The sequence below is a fragment of the Pipistrellus hanaki genome (genome assembly GCF_964339955.1).
Source record: "Pipistrellus hanaki genome assembly, chromosome: 3".
NCBI classification, from domain to species: Eukaryota; Metazoa; Chordata; class Mammalia; order Chiroptera; family Vespertilionidae; genus Pipistrellus; species Pipistrellus hanaki.
In genome coordinates this window covers 141,180,959-141,207,161 of record NC_140505.1, presented here as the reverse complement: position 1 = coordinate 141,207,161, position 26,203 = coordinate 141,180,959, and the positions used below count along the sequence as shown (strand labels likewise).

General features: G+C 58.5%; 1 protein-coding gene across 2 annotated transcripts; it reads right to left on the bottom strand.

The window, feature by feature from the left end:
• Positions 1–2,760: 2,760 nt before the first annotated feature.
• On the bottom strand, positions 2,761–23,589 carry RARG (retinoic acid receptor gamma). Of its 2 annotated transcripts, XM_084877321.1 has the most exons (10): positions 23,326–23,589; positions 22,540–22,606; positions 18,766–19,099; positions 7,946–8,094; positions 7,573–7,714; positions 6,767–6,927; positions 6,447–6,623; positions 5,393–5,597; positions 4,775–4,933; positions 2,761–4,041 (listed from the first exon to the last, which is right to left on the bottom strand). In XM_084877321.1, exons 3-10 carry the CDS (start codon positions 18,947–18,949, stop codon positions 3,842–3,844), a joined length of 1,377 nt encoding a protein of 458 aa, XP_084733447.1. In that variant the 5' UTR covers positions 18,950–19,099; positions 22,540–22,606; positions 23,326–23,589; the 3' UTR covers positions 2,761–3,841. The 2 variants fall into 2 exon arrangements, with proteins under 2 accessions (XP_084733447.1, XP_084733448.1); XM_084877322.1 differs by lacking the exons at positions 18,766–19,099; positions 22,540–22,606; positions 23,326–23,589 and adding an exon at positions 12,297–12,725.
• Between the last annotated feature and the right edge of the window lie 2,614 nt (positions 23,590–26,203).

Sequence of the window (26,203 nt, the reverse complement as noted above, 5' to 3'; positions counted from 1 at the left end):
CTGCTCGGGGAGGCTGCAGAGGAGGAAGTGACACGCCCCGGGGTGGGGAAGACTCGGGGGCGGTGGGGGTGACTGATCTAGAAAGTGGAGCAGATGGGGTGGAACTGGGTCAAGAGAGGTGATGATCTAGGGATCTGGCAGATCACCTAATAGGGGCTGGGGGTATCCTGATCCTCACAGGAGCCTCATGACATAGGTGTGAGTATCTCCCCAGATGTAGAGGCTTAGAGGTAAAAAATGAAAACTGCCCAAGGCCACGTGGCTAGTAACTGGCTGATCTGGGATTGCCTCCAGAGTTGATGATCTCTTCACTCCCTTGTATGTACAGGAACGTGATAGGAGGAATATGGAGGCAGTGAGTACTGTAGAGAGGGGGACATTGGTGACTGTGGTTCATTTTGAAAACCCTGTGCCCACTGTATCCTAGTGGGTGCTTGACTCTACCAGCTCTGGAGCCAAACTGCCCAACTTCACATCCTTAGGTAAGTCAATAACTTACCTAAGGCCCCAAGACTAGTAAGGGACATCCCTAACTAGTCTTGGGGCCTTAGGTAAGTTATTGACTCTTCTGTAGCTATTTCCTCATCCGTCAAGTGGAACTCATAGGGTTGGTTGTTGAGAATTAAATGTGATTAATTCTTATCAATTGTTTAGAAGAGAACCTGGCACATACTAAGGGCTTGAGGAGAGCATCTGTGAATGAGAATGAGGTGAAAAGTGGAGAGGCTTTGAGAAATTCAAGGCCCAGGCAGCTGGGAAGTTGAGAGAGAGGCACAGGGCCAGGCTCAGAAAATGCGACTGGGCCAAGGAGCCCAGACAGCAGTGGAGCCTGGAAAGGGTGGAAGGGCCTCCTAGGAGAAGCATCCTGAGCAGGAATGGCAGCTGGAGCAAGAGCAAGAATGAAGCCTATAGTCTGGCCAGTGTGGCCCTGTGGTTGAGCATCGACCTATGAACCAGGTTCAATTCCTGGCTGATTGTGGGTTGCTGGCTCGAACCCCTGTGGGGGGCATGGAGAAGGCAGCTGATCAGTGATTCTCATTATTGATGTTTCTCTCTTCCACCCCCTTCCTCTCTGAAATCAATTTTTTTTTAATTGTTTTTAAGAATGAAGCCTATAGAAAGACAGGGTTGTGGAAATACTCGCCCCGGCCCACACTTGACCAGAGGGAGCCTTGAGAAGGAACAGAGGCGAGGTCTGTGTTCACAGGTCTGCCTCCTGTATCAGGAGCACTCCTTTGGGACAAGACTCACTGAAGCCACAGCACCTGGCAAAGTGCCCACCTCATAGCAGGTGCTCAGTAGACGGCAGACGGATTGTAGGAGTGCAGCTGCTGGGAGAAGCAACTGGGGAGAAGGGGCTCCTTCTTTGGGTGGGTTTCAACTGGCCTCAGACTATGGGACCTTTTACCCTTCCCCCACAGCCAGGATACCATGGCAACAACCTCTCCTACCCCCACAGGCCCTGTGGTTTCCTCTAGAGCTTCTTTCGCTTTCTTCTTCTGCTTTTCCCCAGCATTCTCTCTTCCCCTGTTCCCACATCCTCAACCTCTCTCCACACACACAGGTCATTGGTGAAGACAGCCAGGAACAAGGTAGGCAAGGCACTACTGTCCCAGGGAAGAAGGTGGGCCATGGGTGCAGATAGGTGACGCTGAGGGAGCACAGGGTGCAGAGGCAGAAGCCGAAGGCAGTGGGGCAGATAGAGGCAAGGAGAGAGATTAGGGCAGAAGATAGCAGTGGGGTCATGGAAGCTGAGAGGGGCCATGGGGTGAAGAATGGGGTCAGAAGGGATAGAGAGTGACTCTTCAGAGTGGTCACAAAGGGTGGGAGAGCTCATGGAGTGAGGGGTTGGTATAAACTAGGGGTGTCGAACTAAATCAGAGAAGGGGCCAAAATCTAAAATCCAGCCTAAATCGCGGGCCGAATGGTTTACTGAACAGTCATAAACTGATAATGTCATAAACTGACAGCGGAGTGCAGTGATGACAGCGCGGTGCGGGCCACATTGCAAGGCCTGGCGGGCTGGATTTGGCCCGCGGGCCTTGTGTTTGACACATGTGGTATAAACAAACACTAACTTAGATATAGGCCATGGGTCTTTTCTTCTGGGGCCAGAGACCCTCATGAGAACCAAATGAAACTTCAATGAACCCCCTTCCCAGAGAAGAGCAGAGATACACATATACACTGAGTGGCCAGGTTATTATGATCTCTGAATCCATAATAATCTGGCCACTCATAATGTGTATATATACATTAGAGGCCTGGTGCATGAATTCGTGCATGGGTGGGGTCCAGCCAGCCTGGCCAGGGGAGGGGACATGGGCAGTTGGCCAGCCTGCCTGCTGGTCGAACTCCTGGTCGAGGGGACAATTTTCATATTAGCCTTTTATTATATGGGATATACACGGAGTGGCCAGATTATTGTGCATTCAGAGATCATAATCATCCGGCCACTCAGAGTATATAACCATGGGTGGGGACGGCGTAAAGACCTTTGAGGCCCATTCCTGCCTTCCCAGAATGGGAAGAATCTAAGAATCCCCCCGGGTGGTTGTGGAGGCCCAGAAACTCGGGGTGGGCCCTGAAGGCTGCCTCTCTCCCCCTCCCCTCCCTTCCAGGCACATTGCCTTCTATGTCCTTGGTTCCCCTGGGAAAGCCGCAAAACCCAGCAGATTAGGAGCTCTCCCTCTTCACCCCCCCCCTCGGGTCAGCTGGTCCTTTCCCCCACCCACACCTCCCCAAGGGAGCCACATCTCATGAGTTTCTATCACTTTATTTTGCAAAAATAGAAAACTCAGCAATATGCGATACAGCGGGGCGGAGGGGAGATGTAAACAGAGGGGAAGGGACAGCACCCTGACCCCCCAGGAAAACGGGGAGCCAGCGGGAATCTTATTTGGCAGCTAAATACAAACCGGGGATGGGAGGAAGAAGGGGAGTCACAGGGGCCCTGGGCTCCCCCTCCCAAGACCCCTAGAGGAAGGGGTCGATTCCAGGGTGTAAACAAAAGCTAATAAATAAATAGAGGCTTCCTCTGGGTCGGGGCGGGATCAGCTAAGCAGCACCCACCCCCCTCTCCCTGGGCCAAGCTGCTCTGGGGGTCAGGGAGGAAGGCACTAGGGGCAGAGGGGTCCCCTGGCCCCTCTGTAGTGTAGGAGGGTCCCTGCCCCATGGCTGAGATGGGGGGCAGGGAGAGCCCAAGGCACATGACAGGACTGGGGAGGGGCTTAGAACAGAGGGCACAAAGGTAAACTCTGGGCCCAAGCAAAGAGGTGCAGAATGGGCCTGCATCTGTAGCTTTCACCCTCTGGACCCCGACAGGAAGGCAGGGCCTGGCACGAGGGTGGGGCATAGAGGGCAGCATGCACCGGCAGGTGCACTTACGCAGCATTAGGCACCAAGGGCAAGGGTAAGGGTGAGAGGGTGGCTCAGCCTCCCCCGCGCCCCTCTTTTGGTCTCTAGTGTTCCTGTTTGCCCCCAGGGGCCTAAGCACCGGGCAGAGGAAGGGGCTGTGGAACGGCAGGGCCCTCCTCCTGCCCCAGGGAGATGGGACCCTGGTGTCCTAGGGCAGTGTTGAGATTTTAGAGTCCAAACCCAGGCTCGCCCCCGCCCTCTCTCCCGGAGGGAGCAGGGCAGGCTCCCAAGACGGGAAAGGGAGCCCGTTCGAGCAGGAAGGGAACGAACACAAACTTGGTACCCCCCTGGAAACTTTGGCAAAAACAAGGAGCTCATTGGAAGGGGCGGGGAGAAGGCAGAGCAGGTCCTCCCCCAGGCACTGGTGGTGTCTGGGAGATGGTCAGCCTGCTGCCTGGAGCCCCGACCCCCGTGGCAGGGGAAGTCAGGGGCCCTGGTCAGGCTGAGGGCTGCGGCCCCCTTTGCCCTGGCCCCCTGCAACCTCATCCTTGCTAGAGGCCTTGGGGTGGGGGCCGGTCTGCGAGGAGTCGTCCTCAAACATCTCAGGGTTCTCCAGCATCTCTCGAATCAGGGGCGGCATCGGGCCTGGGATCTCCATCTTCAGGGTGATGGCCCTTTCTGCTCCTGCAACGGAGGGGCAAAGGGTTTCAGGGGACAGTGGCACATGCCCCTCGGGGCCACCTTTCTTAACTGCCCTCTGACTCCCCTCTGGGGGCACCCAGCACAGCCTGCACTCTCTCCCTCACCCTCTCCCTAATTTAGGGCTCCGGCCGGAGTCTCTGCCTGTTTTCTCTGCCAAGCTGTTGCCCATTCATCCTGTTCTTTTAGGCTGTCTTCTCCAAGATCACACCGTGCCCAACCTCCAGCCCCATTCCCCAGGAACCCCACCCTCCAACGTCCACAGCCCACCTGTTATCCCTACACCTGTTTTTAACAACATATAATAAGGCTTATTATTTAGCAAACGCTTACTATATCTGCCAGGCATCCTTCTAAACCAGCACTGTCCAACGGAACTTACAGCGATGATGGAACATCTGCTCCATCCAGTATAGTACATGCAGCCATGTGGCTACTGCCACTGAGGAACGGATTTTTCCATTCAGCACAGTTCGAAGGCTGTTGTGTATTAATTCATTTAGACCTCACAGTCACTTATGAGGTAGGCGTACGTATAGTCCAGTTTACAAACAGGAGAACAAGGCACACCGAGTAAAGGAATTTGCCCCAAGTCTCCCCCGCCAGCATGTGGCAGACCTGCATTCCACTGTAGGCCCTGGTCCTCACCTACCCCGTTCTTGCCTCCATTTGTCCACCTGGTGGACCTGGGGAGGGAGGGGAGGCTCATGGGACTGACCCTTGGTGCTGATGCCCCGGAGGTCAGTGATTTTCATGAGCATCCTTGGGAACATGTAGGGCTGGCTGGGCCGCCGCCGCCGGGCATAGAGCCTCAGGGCTTCCAGCAGTGGCTCCTGTAGCTTGTCCACTTTCTCAGGTTCCTCCAGGTCCATGCGGTCTAGGGGGACAAGCACAGAGCAGAAGGGAAGAGGTGGGGAGGACAGCAACAAGTGGCTGATCCTCCATTGGCAATGCCTCAGGGGCCTCCAAGCCTCAAATTTTGTCCCATCAGCCCTTTGCCTATTATCCCTAAGCCCCGTCCAGGCCATCTCCCCTGCTCCAGGCTCTACCTTCTCCCCTGTAGTAAGAGGCTTGCTCTGATAAATCACTCCTGCCCAGACCCCTCTCTCAGCTCCGGTATCTGGGGTCTCTCCAGCTCCCCCTAGCTCTGCCCTTTTTGTCCTGTGTCCAGGCTCAGGAAGCTGGCACTGGATCTAAGAAGTCTGTGGATGAGGCCAAATACAACAATCCCAAGGGCACAGACCAAGGTTTCCAGCCTAGTGAGAGATCAGGGAGATCAGGTGTGATGTGTGGTGGGAAAGGAACCAAAAAAAAACACCAGGGGGCGCCCCCACACCTCCGCAGATGAGGCAGATGGCACTGAGCAGCCCGGTCTCCGTGTCATCCATCTCCAGTGGCAGGAGCTGCCCAGCAAAGGCAAAGACGAGGTCAGTAAGGGGTCCGAAGCCAGCGTTGTGCATCTGAGTCCGGTTCAGGGTCAGCCCGTCAGAGAAGGTCATGGTGTCCTGCTCCGGGGTGTACCTTGTGCAGATCCGAAGCATCTAGAGGTGGGTGAGCGGAGGGTTAACGCCATCTCTGGAGATGGGCACATGTGGGCGTAGGGCAAAGAGGGAATGAGGTGCACGTGGAAAGTGGGGTGGTTAGGTCCAAAATGAGGGCAGTCTGAAGCAGGCCTGTGGGGGAAGGCAGGGAGGTGTGTAGGATCTGAAGCTTGTGGAGGGGGGAGATGTCAAAAGGAGGGTAGGGTCAGTCTTAGGGACAGGGTTAAGCTAAAAAGGGTGGTGTTGAGAGGAGATCTGGGGATCCCTGGATCTCAGTAGAGTCAGCCCAGGAACCAAAGGGTTAATGGTTCAATTCCCAGTCAAGGACATGAACCTGGATTGCAGGTTTGATCTCCTCCCAGTCAGGGCGTGTGAGGGAGGCAACCCAATTTGATGTCTCTCACACATCCATGTTCGTTCTCTCTCTCCCTCCCACTCTCTCTGAAAATCAATGGAAAATATATCCTCGCATGAGGATTAAAAAGAAAAATAGAGAGCCAAAACCGGTTTGGCTCAGTGGATAGAGCATCGGTCTGCGGACTGAAGGGTCCCAGGTTCGATTCCGGTCAAGGGCATGTACATTGGTTGCAGGCACATCCCAGTGGGGGGTGTGCAGGAGGCAGCTGGTCGATGTTTCTCTCTCATTGATGTTTCTAGCACTCTCTCCCTCTCCCTTCCTCTCTGTGAAAAATCAATAAAATATATTTTAAAAATAAAAAATAGAGATTTGGGGAATCCCAGATTGGATGCAGGAAGGAGAAATAATAAAAATCTTGGTGTGAAGCAGCTCCTCAGTCTCCTGTGTGGGTCCGGCTGTGGTGGGAGACAGGCCACAGGGTCACAGCTTACCAGGATGTCCAGGCAGGCAGCCTTGAGCAGAGTGATCTGGTCCGCAATGCTGAGCCCTGTGAACCCGGGCAGCCGCTTGGCAAACTCCACAATCTTGATGATGCACTTGGTGGCCAGCTCGCTGAACTTGTCCCACAGCCCCAGGTCCAGCTGCACCCGGTGGTCTGCGCTGGAGTTCTGCAGGGCGGGCAGGTGAGGATGCAGGCTAAGCTGTTTTCCTTCTGCCAATACCTCAAGCTTTCCCCTCCGCATTCTCAGCGCCAGACCATGACAAACCCCTGCCCGTGCCCCAGAACCAACAGTGCCTGCCCACTTCTCACCGTGGTGTATTTTCCCAGCTGGCAGAGCGAAGGGAAGGTCTCCTGGTGGGCTTTGCTGACCTTGGTGATGAGCTCTTCTAACTGGGGGCTCAGCTCATAGCTGTCAAGGGAGCTTTCTTCCTTCACCTCTTTCTTTTTCTTGTTCCGGTCATTCCGCACAGCTTGGGGGTAGAGGTGCAAGGAGAGGGTCAGGGCCCTCAGACCCTCCCTCTGGATATCCCCTTTCACCCCAATTTAATGCACTCCATCCTCATCGTGAACATCTATTCACCCTGGGTCCCTAAGTCAGCGCCTCAGGTACCCTGGCTCCCACATTAGCTCCCACTTCCAGGCTGGCTCTCCCCAGCCCCACCCAGGGCCTACAGCTCCTGCTCCCTCCCCAGGCCATTCAGCTCCATCCTGCCCTTCCTGTCACCCTGCAGGAGCTGAGGTGGGGGGCAGGATATGCAGGCGGCAGGATATCCACTTATAGCCTTGGCAGCACAATGGCGCAGGGGGGGGCACCCCAGATCCACCTCAGGCTCAGTCCTAGGAGCAGGGAAGGGGGCTAGCAAACCCCCCTCACCCCTCCATGTAACAGGAGAATGTGAGAGCACAGCCCCCGTTTACCCAAGGGTTAATTAGAGGGGAGGATGGGCAGGGCTTTTCCTGGGTGAATGCCGCTAATCAAACAGAACTGGCTAGGAAGGAGGCAACACCCCAGGGCAAGCTGATCTCAGGTGTCCGGGAAGTAGAAAGAGTGCAGCAAACACAGGCTAGGTCAGGCGCGCTCCTGCCCAGGCCGGGGCTTGGGGCTTGGGGCCTACCTTCCTTGGACATGCCCACTTCAAAGCACTTCTGTAGCCGACAGTACTGGCAGCGGTTCCGGGTCACCTTGTTGATGATGCAGTTTTTGTCTCGGTGACATGTGTACACCATGTTCTTCTGGATGCTGCGTCGGAAGAAGCCCTGGAGTCGGGGGTGGGGGATGTGAAGCAGGATGCCGGGAGCACCAGCCTCTCATAGGCCTTGTAGGTTACCCCAGGCCTGACAGACCCACTGTGTACCACCTCCGTGCAAAGCAGCCCCCTCACCCACAGTGTGTCACCCCTCTGCTCCGGTCCCTGGTCTCTGATCTCACTAGGTCATGTGTCCACCCAATGTGTGCCCCCCCCCCCAACGCCCCCTCCGCGTACACACCTTGCAGCCTTCACAAGAGCTGACCCCATAGTGGTAGCCAGAGGACTTGTCATTGCACACGAAGCACGGCTTGTAGACCCGAGGAGGTGGAGGGGGCGAGGGTGAGCTGGGCACCATCTCCTCAGAGCTAGTGCTCTGCGTCTCCACCGCTGGGGGGGAAGTAGTATGTGAGCATTGGGAGGGAACCCCTCAGGCCCCCAGGGGTTCATGCACACAAACCCATTCCAACCTCCCCTGCCCAGCAGAGACAACACCATCACCACCACAGGGATTCCAAGTCCCAACAACTGTGTACAGCCCCCTAGTAAACACTTCCAGAAACCCCAAATAACCACTATCACTGCACCTCTCCCAACCCGGCCCTCTCCCCCCACAGTGCCAGCCAGACACTTACATAACACTGTTCAGTCCTCTAAATTCCAGGCCAAGGCCATTCTGGAAGTTAGCTACTATGGGCCTCTGTTTCCCTGGCTATAAAGTGGGTAGGTGGGGAATTATGGCCCATGGCTCTGAATCCTCAGTCACTCCCTGTCCCATCAATGGATGTTTCTCAGGTAATCTACCTCTCACCGTCCTCCTCCTCACCAGGCCACAGCTCTGGGGGTGATAGGCAATCACGTCACCCACAGCAGCACCTGGCTAAATGACCTGTTAGGATACTCAGCAGGTAGAACAGGGCTTAATTTCCTTTCAAGTAGTACAAGGTAGATAATCCTTCAGCTTTTCCCCTCTCATACTGCCCACTATAATTGCCAATGTCTTTCTCACCAGAAACCACTGAGACGGAGGAGCAAACGGGACACGGGCTGTAGGGAAGTAGGTTAGAGGCTGTGCAGTGACCTTGGTTTACACCTGAGGGAGCAGAGGCCAGCAGAGGGAAGTGGCCAGCCCAGGGCGCTGTCTTCTGACAAGCTCTGAGAGGCCTGGCTGAGAGTCAGAGGCTGGAAGGAGAGACTGAGGTATTTACTTAGATTCTCAGGTCTAGAAGCTGCTGGGAATGTAGCAAACTAGAGAAGTCAGGTGACACTGGGTAAACAGGGCCGATGGGGGAGGGGAGCTATAGCTGGATCCTCTCTGAGCCTATGTTTTCGCTCCTAAACTTCCCACTGATACCCAATCCCAGCGCAAAAGGGGTCTCAGCCCACTCCACCCAGAGTGTGGGGAGAACACCCTCTGTTCAGCAGGCTGCTAAGTAAGCCTTTTTCTTTTCTTTTCTTTTCTTTTTTTTTTTTGGGGGGGGGGGGTGTTTGATATTCAGAGACTGGAAAAATCTGCAAGTTATTCAACCTGTAGGACTTGTTGCCCAAAGCAGGAGGGCCCAAACGACGCCAGGAAATCCTAAGACCCTCCCTAAGGAGTAGCCCATGCACCCACCTCATGAACATCTTCCTTCTTCTAACCCGATGCAGCCCACCTGGCCGGAGGTCCACCCCAGGCCCCCGAAGGGCAAAAGGAATGCCCAGGATGCTGGTCTGGGTAGCTCCGCCCACCCCGCAGGAGGGAAGCCCTTCCGCCCCCCGACACACAGACACTCCATTAACATAAGAATCCTGCTGGAGGGAGAGCCCCCAAAGAGAAAGGAGAGAGAGGAGGGGAGGGGAAAAGGATGACTGGAGTCTATTCAGATTGGGGGGCGGGAGACTGCAGGAGAGGCTGGGCTGAGAGATGTGGGATGGGCTGGAGTGCCTGTCAGGACCCCTCTGTGGTCCTCGGGGGGTCCCGTGCGCCACAGGCCGCTGTGTGGAGCGGTGCTGACTGCTGACACCCTCCCAGCCCACAGAGCGCTGCCTCATTTCCTCTCTTGTGAAAGGGCCTGGGTGTGGTCAGACTGGCACAGGGCAGTGCCAGCCAATTATAAGAGTGGGGGCTACGGGGAGACACCCAGGGGCAGCTTTTCCTGTCTATGTGGCACTGTCAACCCTTCTCGGCACCCCTCTGGCACAGAACACCCCCTAAAACCTAACGTGGGTGAGCAGCACGGGAAAGTGAATCGGGTCCACTCTGCTAAAATCCCCTACCCAGCCGGCCTGAGCCCCACCATCGGGGCGGGATGCAGCTCCGGGGCTAGGCTGGGGCCCCCGCTGGGGAGGAGGGGAGTGGGCTCTGGGTTTTTCTCCTTTTAAAGCCCAAATTGCTGAAATTGAGGAAATTCCTGGCCAGGCTGAGCGGAGCTTCAAACAAACTCTTTATAACCGGCTGTAAACGCTCCCAGCTGCGAGGCCCAGGGCTGAGAAGCCAGGACTCACAATCTGCCACATCCCTCCTTGGAGACACACTCACACCCACACTTCAACAGCACAGGGGGCACTGACGCCGGCCTAGGACCAACGGGCTCCTGCACCACACTGGGCCCTGGCACAGAGCACAGGCGGCATTAGGGCACGATGGCCCCAGCCACCCTGTGGTGGAGGTGGACGTACAAGCCATAACGCGGACACACAGCTCCCAGGGCCCCGCTCCACATCTGCGAGGGAGAAGCTCTGCTACCAGACAAACACCCGGGCCTGCCAACGCAGCACCAGGACACTGGAGCTGCCAAACATGCACAAACAAACCACGCGCCCTCCCCTCCGAGGACCTCTTTCCTTCCCTGGTTAGGACGTCCAGGTCTAAATGACTTTCTCTCTGAAAGTGTATGGAGCGGGCACGAAGCCCACCGAGATCCTAGGGGCCAACATTATTGGTCCAAATTGAAATGCAAAAACATACTGCCAGCCAGATGTAAGGGGCCTCCGTGGGCCTGGAAAAAAAACACCGGGGTTCCTGCCCAGCCTCCACAAAAACCCTTCCCTAGATTTTTCTCCACCTCAGCACCCCTCCCAACACATCCCAAGCCTGCATCCTATAGGGCAACAAGAAGAAGATAAGGATTCGCGAGGATTTGGTGCAAAGCCATGGTGTCATGCTTTCTCCGCGCCCTTTAAATGCCACACTTTTCATGCTTGCCCCTCCCCACCCAAAGTGCAGCCTCCTGTTTGCCACCTCCCTCTTCCAGTCTCCCGGTTGTTAAATCTGAGCAGCTCTGCCCTGAAACCAAAAGACAAAAAAAAAAAAAAAAAAAAAAAAAAAAAAGGCGAACTCGTAAACAGCGCCGCGGAGTGCCAAGGAGCGAGGCGTGCTGGCGGGGGCTCGGTGACCCCGCGGGCGCACTCCCCCAGCGCCCGCCGCCGCCCCTCCCCTCCCCGGCGCGCCCCCGAGCCCGGTTCCCCGGCGCCCGCACCGGCTCCGAGCGCGGCCCCGGGCCCTGGTACATTTGGGGGGAGGGGGTTCCAGGCTCCCCTCCCGGCTCCTCCCCACACCCCACCCCCGCCAGGCACTTGGGCCCAGGCTTCAAAGCCGCCTCTCATCTGGACTTCATTTTTACTGCCTCTCAGTCCCCAGCTTTTTATTACCGCTCTGGAAGGGGGTTCCAGGGCCCCAGGCCTGGCATCTCCCATTTCACAGGGAAGGAAAATGGGCATTTGGGGACCCAGGAGTCGCACTCCACCCCCCCCCCCCACCTCGGCCTTTGCCACCTCCAGTCCAGCCCCCACCCCCCCTTCCATACACAGACTTTGCTTTAAACTTTTCGCTTCCTACTGATGTTGTGTGTGTTGGAGCCAAAGGAAGAAAAAAAAAAAAAAATCTCTCTGCATACAACCCTATACACATTTCCAAACATATCTTTTTGGAAGGGGGGAGGGGAGCGCCAGAGCCCAGCCTGCCCTCGCGGGGCGGCGTGCACCACCCCTTCCACCCTGCGCCGAGCACACAGGATGCACCCTCGCACACAGCGCTTTCCAACGCCGCCCTCGCGGCCACGCCGGGCACACGCCCTCCCGCTCTCACGCCACACACATCCCCGGACCGGGCCGCGCGGACCTGCCAGCGCCGGCGGGGGCGACGCTGAGTGGAGACTCCCGCACCCACACTCCCAGGCCAGGAGCTGCACGCTTTGGAGATAGATTCACACGCTCTGCAAATCATTTTTTTTTTTTTACCCTCCCAACTTCCCACATGGACTTTACAAACGCTACCCACGGCCCCGAGTGACACAGCCCTCCAGAGCCACGGACCTGCGGGCACAGGACTGCCTGTCCCCGGGAACTCTGGAGTGACATCAGCCACAGGTCCCGGCTGAACACCCACCACCAGGACCACGCACATTCAAATACACAGCACACACCCAACGGAGCCGCCGGGGCCCCCGCGTTTAAAGGGCCAGTGCCTCTCTCTCCCGCACACCCACCCCTGTCTCAGCGTCTCCGCTGGCACCCCGGTTCCACCTTTTACACATGGAAAGCGTCAGCCGCTCCCTCTCCTGCACCCCACCCCCAACCCCAACCCCAACCCCCGGGGCTCGGGTACCTACATTGCAGGCTGGCGGGCTGCGGCCAGGCAAAAGACTCGAGTCCGGCGAAGCAGGAGCTGCCCGCGGCTCTGCGCAGCAAGCCGGCCCCGGGCCCGACAGCCCCGTACAGCCGTCGCGGGCCTGGGGCGAACGTTTCCAGGCAGTCGTACATCGCGACCCGGCTTGGAGGAGGGAAGCTGGGTGATAGGAACACCGAGGACTCGCAGCAGCCGATTCCCCCTCCTCCCCCAGCGGCGCCCAGCTCCTGGAGGGGGGGAGGGGGAGGGCTAGCATAGGGCGCCGGGCTGCATGGGGGGTATGGGGTGGGCGGGGAGGAGGGGGATCCCCGGCTGGGGAAAGGGACTGGGCGGGGCGCGAAGCCGAGGCTGCCGCTGGAGCAGCGGTCCGGCTCCCTCTGAGCGTCCGGGCGGCTAGCACTGGGGAGACCTTTTGTAAAAGCGGAGCCTGGAGGGGTGGGAGGTGGGGCTTGGAGAGCGAAGGGGGCCGGGCACTGAGATGAGCAGAACTGAGAGTGGAGCGCACACGCATATAATAAACACGCTCGCACCGCGGCGCCCTCGCTTGCTTAGACATACAGCTGTGCACGCGTTTATCTTGGCAGGCACCGCGATTTGCAAATATGCAATAGTGCACATTCATATCTGCCGGCACAGATCACGGTTGCACACACGCCGGTGCAAGCACACCTGGCTTGCAGGCATTCTCTACACGGGGAGGCTTTGCACGCCTTTGCATTTAGGCGCGTGCCCCGGTCGTGGGGGGGGGGGGAGGAGTGGAGGAACCAAGCTTACGCAGTTCCTTTCGTTTCCCCCTCCCCCAACACTCCTTTTTCCACACAAGTCAATACAGGCAGGAGTGTCAAGAGTGACTGGGAAATCGGGAACATGGAGGTCCCCGGCGCCCGGCAATTCCGCGGAGCCCGGGGACCTGCACCACCTCCACCCCCTGGTTCCCAGGCCTGGCTCCGCCCTCGCCTGCGCGCGCGCGCTCGCGCCCCAACAGCGCATTCCTGCGGCTCAGCCCGCGCGGCCGCCTCCTTCCTTCCCGTCCTCCCCGCCCCCGGTCGGAGGGCCGGAGCGCGCTCCCGCCGTGAACTCTCCGGGAACCCCCCTCGGGGCGGGTGGCCGGGCGCGCTCACCTCCTCCTGACCCGGCCCCGCCCCGCCCCGCCCAGGCAGCCGCCTGCGCCGCGGCGGAATCCCCCGCCCCCTCCAGCGCCGCCCGGAGTCCACCCCTCCTCGCCCGGGCTGTGCTTCCTCCCAGTCCCCGAAACCCCATCCCGCCAGGACACTCCTTAGGCGCCGCCACTGCCTCTCTCATGCCTCGTCCTCGACCCCAGCTTCACTGTTAGAGCACGAAGCTACCCCAGACTGTTCCTACGGCGCCAGCGGCGCTCGACCAAAGTGCCCTCCTGAGTACCACCGCCCCCCGCCCCGGCCTCGGAGTTTCTCGTGTGCCAACGGCCCCAAAATGCCCAGAGCCACTCTTGGCAGGAACCACGAGTCTGGCCATTAACTGTTCTCATAGCCATTCAATACCCCCGCCATGGGCCACAACCGCCCCCTCTCTCCTCGGCGCCACGGCTCCCCCAGGGCCGCCTCCCGTCCCCTCGGTGGCCCCCGCCGGGCACCGAGCGCCCTCGCCCGGCCGAGCAGAGGGTGGGGAGGCGGGGACTTGGCCACGTCAAGAGCTTGCCCTCTCCCGGACGGGCCGAATGGGAACCCTGGCCCCGGGACAGCGCCAGCCGCGGCGACTCCCGGAAACCGCCCCCTCCGCCGCGCCCCGCCCGCGCCCGCCCGCCCGGCCAGCCGGCCCGGCCGGCTCTGTCAGCGCCGCGCGCCGGGAGCGCCGGGGAAGCGGGAGCGGCGCCTGGCCCGACCCCTTCCCCGCCTGGCGGCTGCGGCTGGGCCAGGGCGGGGCGCACTTTTCTAAGAATCTCTTGTACTGGGTTGGGGGGGGGGGGGTCGCACTGGGGTGCTGCCGGAATGGGGCGCCAGTTTGTAAGAATAAAGAGCAGGAAGGGGGACCAGAGAGGCGAGGGGAGACGGGCGCGGAGGAGGGGCCGAGCGGCTGCGGGACAGAAGGGGGAGGGGGCAGGTCCGGGAGGAGGGCCTGGGTTGCGGATGGATGGGGAGCGCTAGGTGGCAGGGCTGACTGGGGGGCTTGAAGCAGGGATGAAGAGGCTTTGCAGGGCTCTTTCCAACCCGACGTGAGCCCCCAACCCCAAATGCCCATTTCTAACCCAGCCATGCCCGCACCGAAAACTAAAAAAAAGGGAGCGAACGATTTCTGAACCAGCATCTGGCCAGTGGCAAACACAAAAACAATGAAGTGCAGAATGAAGAAGACCTCAAAAACAAGGGGAAAGAGCTCTGATTAGTCCCAACTCCAGGCTGTCAGTCCCCACCCAACCACCCACCCACCCTTCCCCCTCCAAAATCTGAAAGGTCCCAATTAAGTCAGGCCTGCCTGGTTGGTAATTAGAACCAGAAGTGGCCAGGCCACAGGGAGGAGGGCGAGAGTGGGGCACAGGAGGAGTGGGGGGAGGGCTCCAGGAAGTCATGAGTCCTGAATAGCCCCTCTTGCTCTTCACCAGATGCACCCCACTCCACATCATCACCCCATCCGTGTGTGCTTCCCAGGCATGGCAGGGAGAGGGGGTCTTTAGAGGGACCAAGGCATTAGGGTGTCAGACCCACCCGTCCCATCAACCCCAACCCCCCATTCTAGATAGTCTTAGTGTGGCCTTGGAGAGAAGGTAAGAGCATGGGGGAATCTAGTGCCCCCTCTTTTCCCCAAAGTCTCCCCAGCCCTTATTGCAGCAATTAGACCCATTAGCCTTCTAGCATTTCATGGGAAACAGATGTTCTCCACCAGCCTGGTGGGAGTATGAGGGGGGCTGCTGCCTGACTCACCCCCTCCCCTGTGATCCCCACCACCACAGTGGCGCACTCCTCCCAGCTAGAGCCCCACAAAGGCAAGGCCCCAGAGGCAAAGAGGAGGGCACCCCTCCCCTCCCCCACTAACCAGACCATCAGCGCTCTGAGTCTTGCATGGTCACCCCTCAGGGCCTCTACCACTCTGGCAAGTATGAGTTTAGCCAGCAAGGGACTGTGGAGGGAGGGACCGCTAATTCCTCATACACCCCTCTTTCCCCCCCTCCTGCCACCTTCTGGACGGGGCTTGAAGATAGCCGGTTCTAAACTTCTCGTGCTAAATTCGCCTTTTCTTCCAAAACCTTTCCTCAAAAAGAACGGAAGGGGTGGCATCTCAAAGCAAAGAAGTCCCAGCCCCAAGGGTAAGTCCTAATTTAGGAGTCCCAGCTAAAAGGCGACGGAGGTGTGAACGAGGGACGCAGCCCAGAGCGGGGATGTGAGGAGAGCTGGCAGGATGGGGGCTGGGCCTGGGGAGGGGGCCAGGAGAGGGGGGTGCAGCCGAGGCCCCAGCAGCGGCTTGCCCAGCTCCCCCCGCCAGAGAGGTTTCCTGTTGCAATCAAAGCCCCGTTTGTGTCGGCCTGGAGCTGGAGCTGGAGCCCGGGCCTGAGCAGGAGACTGGGAGGGGAGGGGAAGGAGGCGGTCGGCTGGGGTTTTTTTCCTGGAGGAGGCCTCCCTGCCTCCTGCTTGCCACCCGTACCCGCCTGCTTTTTCTCCTCGCCACTCCCAGCGTCTGGGTTCTCTCTCTGCCTGTGCCTTCTGGCCTGCGTGGTTCTCTCTCATCTTGCTTAGGTCTGGGAGTCCCTTTTTCAGTTTATCTGAAGTAGAACTCCATTTCTTCCTGTGTCAACCTGCCCTCCGTTTCTCCATCTAACTTACTGCGGTACAGCAAGCCCCTTGCCCCAGGGGTACTGTCACCAAATTCAAAGGATGGACAGGGCTGGGTCTTCAGAACCACAGGCGTCACCTCAAGAGGAGGGAGAAGGCACAGCTCCCCCTCCCTCCTGTCACTCTGTTCCCAGCAGTCTCGCTAAAGCTAGCGTGCAGCACGCCGGTGGGGACACAGACAACAGGGCTTCGTGCACATCTGTGAGCAAGCACACCCGCCCCTGCGTTCCCGTGCACACAGGCCTGTGCTTGCCTTGGCAGCACACGCTCCCCTTCCCTTCCCTCTCTCCTCCTGCACCACAGGGTTCTAAGGTGCTGCCTCACCCACTCGGGCCTCTGGAGAGCCCCAAGAGGTGGAACAAGACTCCCCCTATCAACAAGATGCCTGTCAGGCGTTCCCTAACTCAGCATAGGATCTAGGAGCCCCAGGGAGGAGTCCCAGACTCCTTCATGGACGACCCTCCCTCCCATAGACTGACAGGCAGAGAGCGCGGAGAAAGACACCAGCGCACGTGAGTGTAACTTTGGCCTCTAATCCCTCTCCATTCGATGGCCCCAGCCAAAAAGGGACGGATGGACGGATGGACGGGCGGACGAAGGGTCAGAGAAACGACAGACCACACTCTTTCACACTTCGGCTGATCTCCCACTGTGGGAGATCTCCCAGATTCCAGAATCTCCTCCCCTCTGCCACCCTCTCATTTACTCTCCGTGCTGCCTGCTCCACTCCCAGGCAAGTTGTCTGAACCCAAACTTTCACCTCCTCCCCACCCCACCGCTGTCTCTCTGCCCAGGCCTGTCCCCTGCTGCCAGCCACACCCTCCCCAGATACCTGCCCTGCTTCTGGCTCCTCCCTTGGATTTCTCCTTTCAGTCCCCCTCCTTAGGGCGGCCTTTGGGGATAGAGCCCAGCGTGACTCTTTCCCCTACCTTGACCTCACTTTGAACCTTGACCTTGATCTCAATGTATCCAGGCCACAGGGCCATAAGGAGAACTTCACTGGGGACTGGCTATGACTCTCAGCACTCTCCCCACTGCGAACCTATTTCTTCTCTCCCTCCTTATTCCTGCTGCTTTAGCTGCCTCTCCCAGAACTTGGGAAAATCAAATCCCAAGGGACTGAGCTGTATGGTTCTCTATAAGAAGTACATTCACCTCCCCAGGCCCCGGGACAGATTCATGGGCTGTAAATGAGGTAGAGGAAGCCCAGCTGAGGTTTTCAAAAAGGGGAGCTTTGTGCTCTCTTATTCACCTGCACGCCACCCAAATAACCCCTGTCGGACTGCAGACTTACCACCAGCAGGCCTCACCAAACACCAGACACACCGTCAGCAGCCCTATTAAATCCCGCCTCACTCCTCACACTGACTCTTTGTTGCACACATTGGAATTCTGTATCTGAGCAGAGTCTGAGGGACATGCTGTGCACACACAACTACATATGGTCTTCACACGCGCGCACACACACACACACACACACACACCCCTTCTCCAGATGAGCACACTCTTTCCAGTAGAGCTGCCAGGCCTGTCTAGTCACCCCTTTACACAGACACACAACCCTCCAATTGCCCCTCCTGAAGGCACAGCCCCTCCCCTCCCACCTCTCTCTCTGTCTCTCTCTTCCCAAGCTTGCGGAGCTATAAAGGATGTCTTTATCTTTTTGTCTTTTCCTCTTGTCTCTATTTCTGTCCCTCTGGAACTGCTCCTCTCCCTGTCTCTCCTTCCCAGGTGAGGCCTTCTCTACATAGCACACACGCTGACCCCCTCACCCACCAAGTTCAGCATCCCAGCTGGGCAGCTTATGGGCACCCACTCCTATCATGACCTGGCCAGGAAGAACAGCTATTAGGCGGGAGGAGGGGGCTCCAGAGGGAAAAGGAGAGGCCTAAGGCTTTCCAGCTGTCAGCACTCAGAGGCTTAACCCAAAGAGGGCAAGCCTGAGGGACAAGCAGGGATCTGCACAGCCTGTGGGCACTAAGCCAGACCTAGAGGGGGAGGAGCCCAGAACCCACGTGCTTCTGGAGCACCCCCACCACCCTGGATCGCTTCTGGGGAAGAAGCACCTGGTTCGCGATGATGCCTACCCTTTCCAGAACCAACAGGAGGGTTCCCTGACCCCACACATCTTCGGGCATTTGGCACCGGAGTCCATTCCTCTTTTTGCAGCCTTCCCTGATTCAGAACAATTCCATCTCTTGATCACAGGGTCAGCTGACTACCATCCCAGACTCCTCTACTTCCCAGCCTGGCTCCACACACACACACACACACACACACACACACACCCCTGCCCCATGACATGCTGGTAGTAGCTTCAAACTTTAGCAGAAACCCCCTTGGCTGTTGTTCTCCCCTGCTAGTTGATTCTCTCAGGAGGTAATGTTAGACCCCCCCCCCCAAAAAAAAAAACAAAAACTCAGGCCTGCTACTTTCCCATACTGTTCGGGCAGAAGGACTCCCATTTGCAAACACTTCCATTTGTTCCATACCCAAACCCCCTCAGAGCCACCCCGTCCGCTATCCCATTAGATCAAACCCCTATCCCTGCCTGCCTTCCTAATTCGGATGCCAGTTTTCTGTATCACCCACCCTCCAAACGTCCTTCTGTTCCCCCGTTCCCTCGTCCCCGGTAACCATGAGACTCACACAGAGAGGCCATCTCCTTGGGGAGGTCAGGCTGGCCCAGGCCCCGGAAGCTAGGGCTCAGCATCTCAAAAGGTGGAGACCCCCTGAGCGCCCCTGGGAAGGCAAAGGGGAAACCAGCCCCAGGGTAGCCAGATCCGGGCCCCAGGGCGCCAGCGGCAAAGAGTCGTTCCTTATTGGTGGCCATGGCGGCGGCAATGTGGGAGGCTGAGTCCCCTGGGGTCTGCACTGGGCGGGGGAGGTCTTCAGCCACAGCCCCCGCCCATGCCCACTGCCTGAATGGCCGGGGAGGCTCCGTGCCGCCCTTCCTGGCCTGCCTGCTGGGTCTCCAAGAGTCCTAGGGAGAAAGAGGAGAAAAGGAGGGGTGAGAGAATGATCACTCTGATGTTCCAAGCCCACGTCCCTCTCAGTTGAAGTCTCTCCCCTCTGTTCTGCTAGGTTCTGTACTGTCCTGGCTCAGGTCCCATGGAGGAGGCAGGGCAGATGCTTAGGCAGGCTCAGAGAAACTCTGCTGGAAAGGATAAATTGAGTTTCCAAGGTGAGTGAGGGAGTCTTAGGGCTCCGGGCTGAGAAGACTCCTAGGCTGAGAAGTGACCATTAAGCACCACAATTGGACGAGACACTTAATTGAACCCTCACATCAACCCTATGATTCCCATTTCACAGATGAGAAAACTGAGGTTAGGTGGCTGGCTTAAGTTCACATGGCTATAAGTGGTACAGCTAAGACTCACTCTCTACCATCCTGGAGAAAGAAAACAACTCTATTGTGACTTTGGGGCCCTGTACCCCCTGGAGCCAGGCAGCCTGGAACTGACCCCCACGGCTTGCTAGCTTGAGCTGCGGGACCTTGGATGCGTTACTTTACTCTCTCTATATACCTCAGTTTCCTCATTTGTCGATTGGGAATAAAAATAGGGCCCATTTCATAAGGTTGTGAGGGTTAAACAATGTAATATATGTAAAGTGTTTAGCATAATATAGGACATATACTAAATGCTATATGTGTCTCGTGTTATTTTTCTTTGCAACTTCTTTTCCTTCATAGCTCTCTTTTAATCAGTGTTTCCTTCCCTATCTTCCTTAATATTCCCTCTTCCAATTTCCCCACCCAGTTCTTTCTGTCTCCAATTATCCTCCACTCCCTAACCGTTCTTGCACCCTCTCCTTCAAATCCACAAATGCTGAGAAAAGCCCCACTGTGGGCCAGTATGACGCCAGAGAGCTCCTTTCCTGGTTCTCAGCTTATTTTGCTTCTCCATCTCCTTTTCTCCCTCTTCTCTGAGCCCTCTGCATCCAGAAAGCCTTCCCTGCATCCTCTCCTCCTCAGATGTAGCCTGCCCCCTTCCCTGAGATTTTTTTTTTAAAGAATGTTTTTTTTTGTGTGTGTTTTTTTAAATATATATTTTATTGATTTTTTTTTATTTTTATTTTTTTGTCGATGAGAGAGAAACATCAACCAGCTGCCTCTTGCACACCCCCTACCTGGGATGTGCCCACAACCAAGGTACATGCCCTTGACCGGAATCAAACCTGGGACCTTTCAGTCCGCAGACCGATGCTCTACCACTGAGCCAAACAGGTTTCAGCCCCTTCTCTGAGATTTTAAACCTGAGACCACAGGAGGTAGGAGAAGGGAGAGAGGAAATGGGAATCCTGAGGCCAGGCAGGTAGTGCCTCTCCTGATCCTCTTACAAGGGACAGATTGGCTTTTCCAGAGCCAACCAAACGGCCCACCTCTCTAGGGAACTAGGTGCTGAGGAAGGAAAGGGACCTCCTTGACCAGCCAGCACCATAATGGACTGAGGGGAGGATGGGGAAGGACCAAGAGAAAGTGAAACACAGAAACCACAGGGCAGGCAGGCCCAGAGGTAGGTGGTGAATATTTTGGCATCTCTTTTCTCCTAAGGTCACTCTCTCTCTTTTCTTCCTTACATTCTTTTTTTTTCTTTGTTTCCTATCTCTCATCTCCCTCAGCCTTCAAATTGTCATGAAGGTAACAGGAACTCAGACCCCAACACCACCACCCTTCACTCAGTCCCAAAGCTTGAAGCAGCGCCTGCCCCTCACTGGGCACCGCCCATGTCCCCAGCAGTTTCGGTCTCTTCAGCCCAGTATCTTCCCAGGCTCTCCAGGGCCGAGCTCCGAGCCCCCAGGGCCCCTATCTTCTTCCTTCCCCTATTCCCAGAAATCCTCATCCCTGGTTGAGCCCAGGTAGAACCAGGAGTCTGGGGGGGGGGGGGGGGGGCCTGAGGCCCCTGGGCCATAGCTCAACAGGCTGGGCCACATTCCAGGTGGATTAACCTCTCTAATGCCAAGGGTGAGAAGCTGCTAGAGCCCCCCCCTCCGTCCCCCCCCCCCCCATCTTCTTCACTCAGACTGACTTTGGGGACATGGACACACTCTGTGCTCCAGGCCTCCCGGTCTGCTTCTCCCTATAGATGGTAAACAGAGACCTGAGGGTGGGGCTGGAGGCCTGTGTGTGTGTGTGTGTGTGTGTGTGTGTGTGAAGGGGCGGGGCATCCGGAGATGCCTCTGACTCCTGGTCCTTACTGAGGAATGAAGCTATGAGGAGTGAAGAACAGCCCGGCTCTACCTGACCTTCCCTCCATTTTGCCTCCTAGAAGGGACGTGCGGGTTGAGTGGAGACAAGAGGGGGACAGTGAAGCATCCCATTTCTGAGTCTTGGTTTCTGTGCCATGGCTGGGAAGGGCAGGGGAGGGTCTTAAGTCCGGGGCGGAGTAAGGGGCCAAGGAATGGAAGAAGGTGGTGCAATGAGTAAAAGGAAATCCTCAGCGCGGGCCCCAGATGCTTGGTTCTTCGGGGGACCTGGGGAAGGGGGAGACCGCTTCTCTCCTCCCCACGTGCCACCTCAGACAGAGGTGGGGCTGCCTGGGGAGAGGGGCCGGTACAAAGCTGCCTCTCTTAGAGCTGAGGTGGAGCTGAGGGGAGGGCATGGATGAAGGGGGCTGCCGGATGGAGGGGGGGGAGCGTCTCCCTGCTGCCCTACCGGCTCCAGAGCCTGGAACAAAGCTGCTCTTGTCGGCTGCTCTCCACCCGCTGCCCCCCTCCCCTCTGTATAAACACGACCACCTTTTTCCATGACCCCATCCCCAGCCTGCTGGGCGGAGAACCCAGGCATCCTCTCCCCGGGAGGCAGCAGTGGGCTGGGTTTCCCTGGCTTTGTGCCACCCTTGGGGGAGTCCAGACCCTTGAGTCTCCACCTCTCATCCCCAGGTGCCCTCCCTCCACCTCACTGGCCCGAGGGAGGGGCAGTGCCCAGGAGGCAGGCAGGCAATGCCAGTGGAATGTGTGTGGGCACGGAGGGCATGGACAGGGTGGGGCAGAGGGGGGAACTGGAGGTGCCAGTTAGGTGGCTTTCTGAGCCAGGGGTGGGGGTGTGCCGGGTGGGGGGGTGTGCCCTGAGCTGCCTACCAAGCTGTAAGCTACTGTGTGCATGTGTGTGTGTGTGTGTGTGTGTGTGTGTGTGTATCTGTATGTGCGCGTGCCTGATTGGGGTACCCAAGCTCCAAGCACCCCACCCTCTGCCCCCTCCCCTGTCCTCCCTCTTCTTGCCTTAAGGATCGGGACACTGACTGTGGTCCTCAACCCCAGCTCAGCATCTGAGCAGTGACAGTGAAGGCTGGAGCCTCGGACTGGAGGACTGGGATTGCAGCCGCCTGGACACGGGCACAGTCATCTCCGCTTCTCGCCCTGTAGCCTCCCTCCAGGCTCCCCCGTTTCTCCACACACACATACGACCATGCGCACTCTTACCCTCTGGCCACCTGCAGAAATTCCCTCTTACATGCTGGGTCAGGTGGAGGGGCCCGGGCTGTCACTGCTGAAGACAGAGAGGCAGCGTCAGTGCGGCTCCCACTGGGACTCCCGTCCCGGTCTTCCCGTGCTCCCTTTGTTCCCTGTGGGCTCCCCTCACGAAGACGCCCCAGAAGCCCCTCTCCTTGGCTGGCGGGAGCCAAGACTCACACCTCCGGCTGCGGAGATGAGAAAGGGAATCCTGAATGTTGATTCCAGGAAGCTCCACAGACCCCATCCACTTGTAGTCTCCAAACTCCGGACCCGGAGTGCCAGGACCGTTCCTGTGGGGACCCACCCTTCCCTTGCCCTGCAGTGCCATTCCGCTGGGGAAGGAGCAGCCTGGACCCATTTGGACCCAAAATCCACCCCTCAGACTCCCTGGGGAGGCCTCAGCGAGGGCAGGCGGTGGTCTTGAACTCTGACTCCCCTCCCACTCCGAGCACAAACCTAGGCTGGCAGCCCCGGCTGGCTGAAGACTCCCCCACAGGCTCCCCAGCTACTCACCGAGGTGCAGGGGCCACCAAGCCCAGCCCAGCCGCAGCTTGTCTCAAACCTTACCCATTCCCTGCCCACCTCAGGGCTGACCCCCGGGGCGGGGCAGGGCGCCCCCTCAAGCCCTTCTGACAGCCTGGCCGGCCCGGCAGGGACGGAGCCCGCAGCGCTCCGCGGCGCCCCCGCCCCCGGCCCACCTCCCCGGAGGAGCCCGGCGTCCGGGCGGCGAGCCTGCTCCCGGGGCTGACTCACCTGGAAGGGCAGGGAGGGGAGGAAGGGAGGCCGCGGAGCCCCGAGGTCCCGGCGGCGGCGTCGGGCGGTCGGTCGCGGGTTTGGAGCGTCGCGGCGTCAGAGGCTCCCAGTAGCGGGGGGCATTCGGGGTGGGGGGTGGGGGGGCACCGGCTCTAGGCTGGGACTGTCCCGGGGCCTCTCGGAGCCCGCCCGCCCACGTGACCGCCCCAAAATATCCGACACATTTTCTCCCAAACCGCACACTGACTCTGCAGGCGGGGACACGGAAAATATTTTCTTTCTTTTTCTCCCTCCCCACCCCCCCGCTCCCAGCCTGGCTCCCTCCTCCCCCTCCCGCCCTCGCTCCTCCCTCCCCTGCCGCCTGCCCCTGCCCAGCTCCCTCCGCGGTGCCCTGGGGCTGGGGGGCGGAGGGGGCGGGAGGGGAGGGGGCTGGGCGAGGCGGCCCGGACGCCTGGGTCTCTGCCCCTCCCATCTGCGGAACTTCCAGGGCCATCCCCGGGAGGCCGGGCAAGGCTGACAGAGGAGATCGGTGCCCTGGGCCCACGATGCCACCCTCTCTCTCGGGCACTTTCCCCTGCCTGCCAGCCATCCGGGGGCACTGGCCGGGCTGTGGTTCGGGCTCTGGTACCTCCCCAGGGGAGGCAGTGGGCGCTGTGTCCCGCGCGCCCAGGGCGGAGTGATGGGGCAGGAGCCTGCCGGAGCAGATGCCAGGCTCTGCCCTTTGCGTCGCCTTCTCCTGCAGGCCAGAGCGCCCTCTCCCCCTCTCCTCCCCCAGGGGTCCTTTGGACCCAGGAGCAAACAGATTGAATGAGTGGGACAGGGGGACAGTGCCGAGCCCCGGACTCGAAGACCTCCTCCCTCTCGTCCAGCTCTCAGTGAGCTCGGGGAGTGGGGGCTGCCAGTCCCCACCTTGAGGCTTGGGTCTGGAGAGGGAGAGGCTGGGGAGGAAGGCAGGAGGAACTGCGCTGGGAGGGGGCGGAGCCTGGGGCTGGGTGTGAGGGAGAAAGCCTGAGCAGAGGGCGTGTGTGTCTGCCTTAACCAGCGCCTGCCTGCCTGCCTGGTAGAACCGCCACGAGCGTAGTTGACTGTGTGTGTGTGTGTGTGTGTGTGTGTGTGTGTGTGTGTGTGTCTGATGGAGACTGATGGAGACATTCTGACCTCATCATGACCACCAAACTCTAAGAGTGGCAGGGAGCCCAGAGGATCCGTGTCCATTCTCCTGAGGACAGACAGAGCGAGAGAAAAGAGGGGACCCCAAGCCCTCCCACAAGGACTAAGGGTGAGAGTGAGAACCTGCAGAAGGAGAACAGTAGCAGGAGGCCAGGCCAGTCGGGAGACATGCACCCAAAGGACCTTTCCAACAACCACCCCGGAGTGGCCACCGCTGGGGACATGGGCTCTTGGTCACGTCACATTTTCCGTACCGAAATTACTCTGCTCCGTCCTCGCTGCCACCCTTGGGGCCAGCTTTTCTCCTCCCGGGAGAGGCCCGGAGCAGATGAAAAAGAGATGACAAGAAGGGGCATACTGTGGTTATCTCTGGAGAACAGGCTACGTCAGTGGGGGTGCAGACAAGGCCCTCCCTTTCACCCCAGAGGTGGGAAGGTCTGGGAATAGGTCCTCCAGGGTCCCGTCCCCAGGTGGCCTGGCTGCTGTTGACTGTGCTTGGTTACCCTGGGAGAAGCTCCCGGCAGTGGGGAGGAGTGGGTGTCAGGGACTTAGGCACCCTGGCTGGGTGGGATGGGGTCCCACCAGCGCTGGGATCTTGCCAGGAGGCTGCAGGCTGCAGAATTAACCCCTCCAGCCTACGGGGTGCTGCTGCGGGGAAGAGGGCAGTCCCAGCTGTGGTTTGTGAATGTGGCCCTGATTCCCCCGCCCCCTCCCGCCACATCTGTACTTGGTTTACAGTGAATGAGTCTCCTGTCCTCATGAACTTGGGCAAGGGCACCACTCCCTCCTGGGCCCCTGGCTTGGCATCCTGACACAGAACCAGGCGCCACCCTGTGACGCTCTCCCTGCTGGGTCTCCCCTCTCTCAACTTCCACTTCTGCTTCTTAGAGGCCCAATAGCTCTGAGGTTGTGCAGCTGGGGCAGCAGATGGGGACAGGGAAGCTGGAACGGGACCCTGAATACTTGGAGTAGCCTGGACAGGGAGAGGAGGTCTGGAATTCCATGTCCTTACTCTCCTCTTTGCCCTGGTTTGTCAGTCTGCCCCAGACCTTGTCTCTGCTGAGTGTTTGTCCATCTTGGTAACTGTGACTCCACCCTTCTGACAGCCTCCTGGGTCCCCAGCCAAGGACCACAGCCAGGGGGCGATGCCCAACAAGACCCGCCCTATGGTGACCCCGCCCCTCGGCATTGCCACAACTCCGCCCTGTTCCGCCCCACGACCCAGAGACTGGGATCTGCTTGGTGGCTGTAAGGGTTTGGAAGTCAAACCAAAAACTCTAGACAGGATTAGGGAACAAGGAAGAAGGGCACTGTGATGGGTTCAGATTCTTCTCTCTTGCAATGGAGCCAGTCTTCTCACCCAGGGATTCCGGGAGGAGGAGTGGGAAGAGGCAGCCCACTCTGGAAACTGGGGGAGAGAGCTCCCCTTATTTCTCTTTCCCTTGGGTCATCCCTACTTCTAGGCTTTGTTCTGTTTGTGGTGGCTCTACTTGGTCACCCTGGCAATTTAGAGAAATGGTGTCTTGGGGGCCCTAGAACCGGGTTTCCTTTGCCCCTCATCCCAAAAACCAGAAGGAGAGATGGTAAGAGGGAAAGGATCCAGACAGCTGTCCCACCTGCCCTGCCTTTGCTATTATTGCCCCACCCCACATTTTCACCCTCACCCCCTCCTTAGCAGCATCAGGACACTGAACAGGTAGTTTCCCCA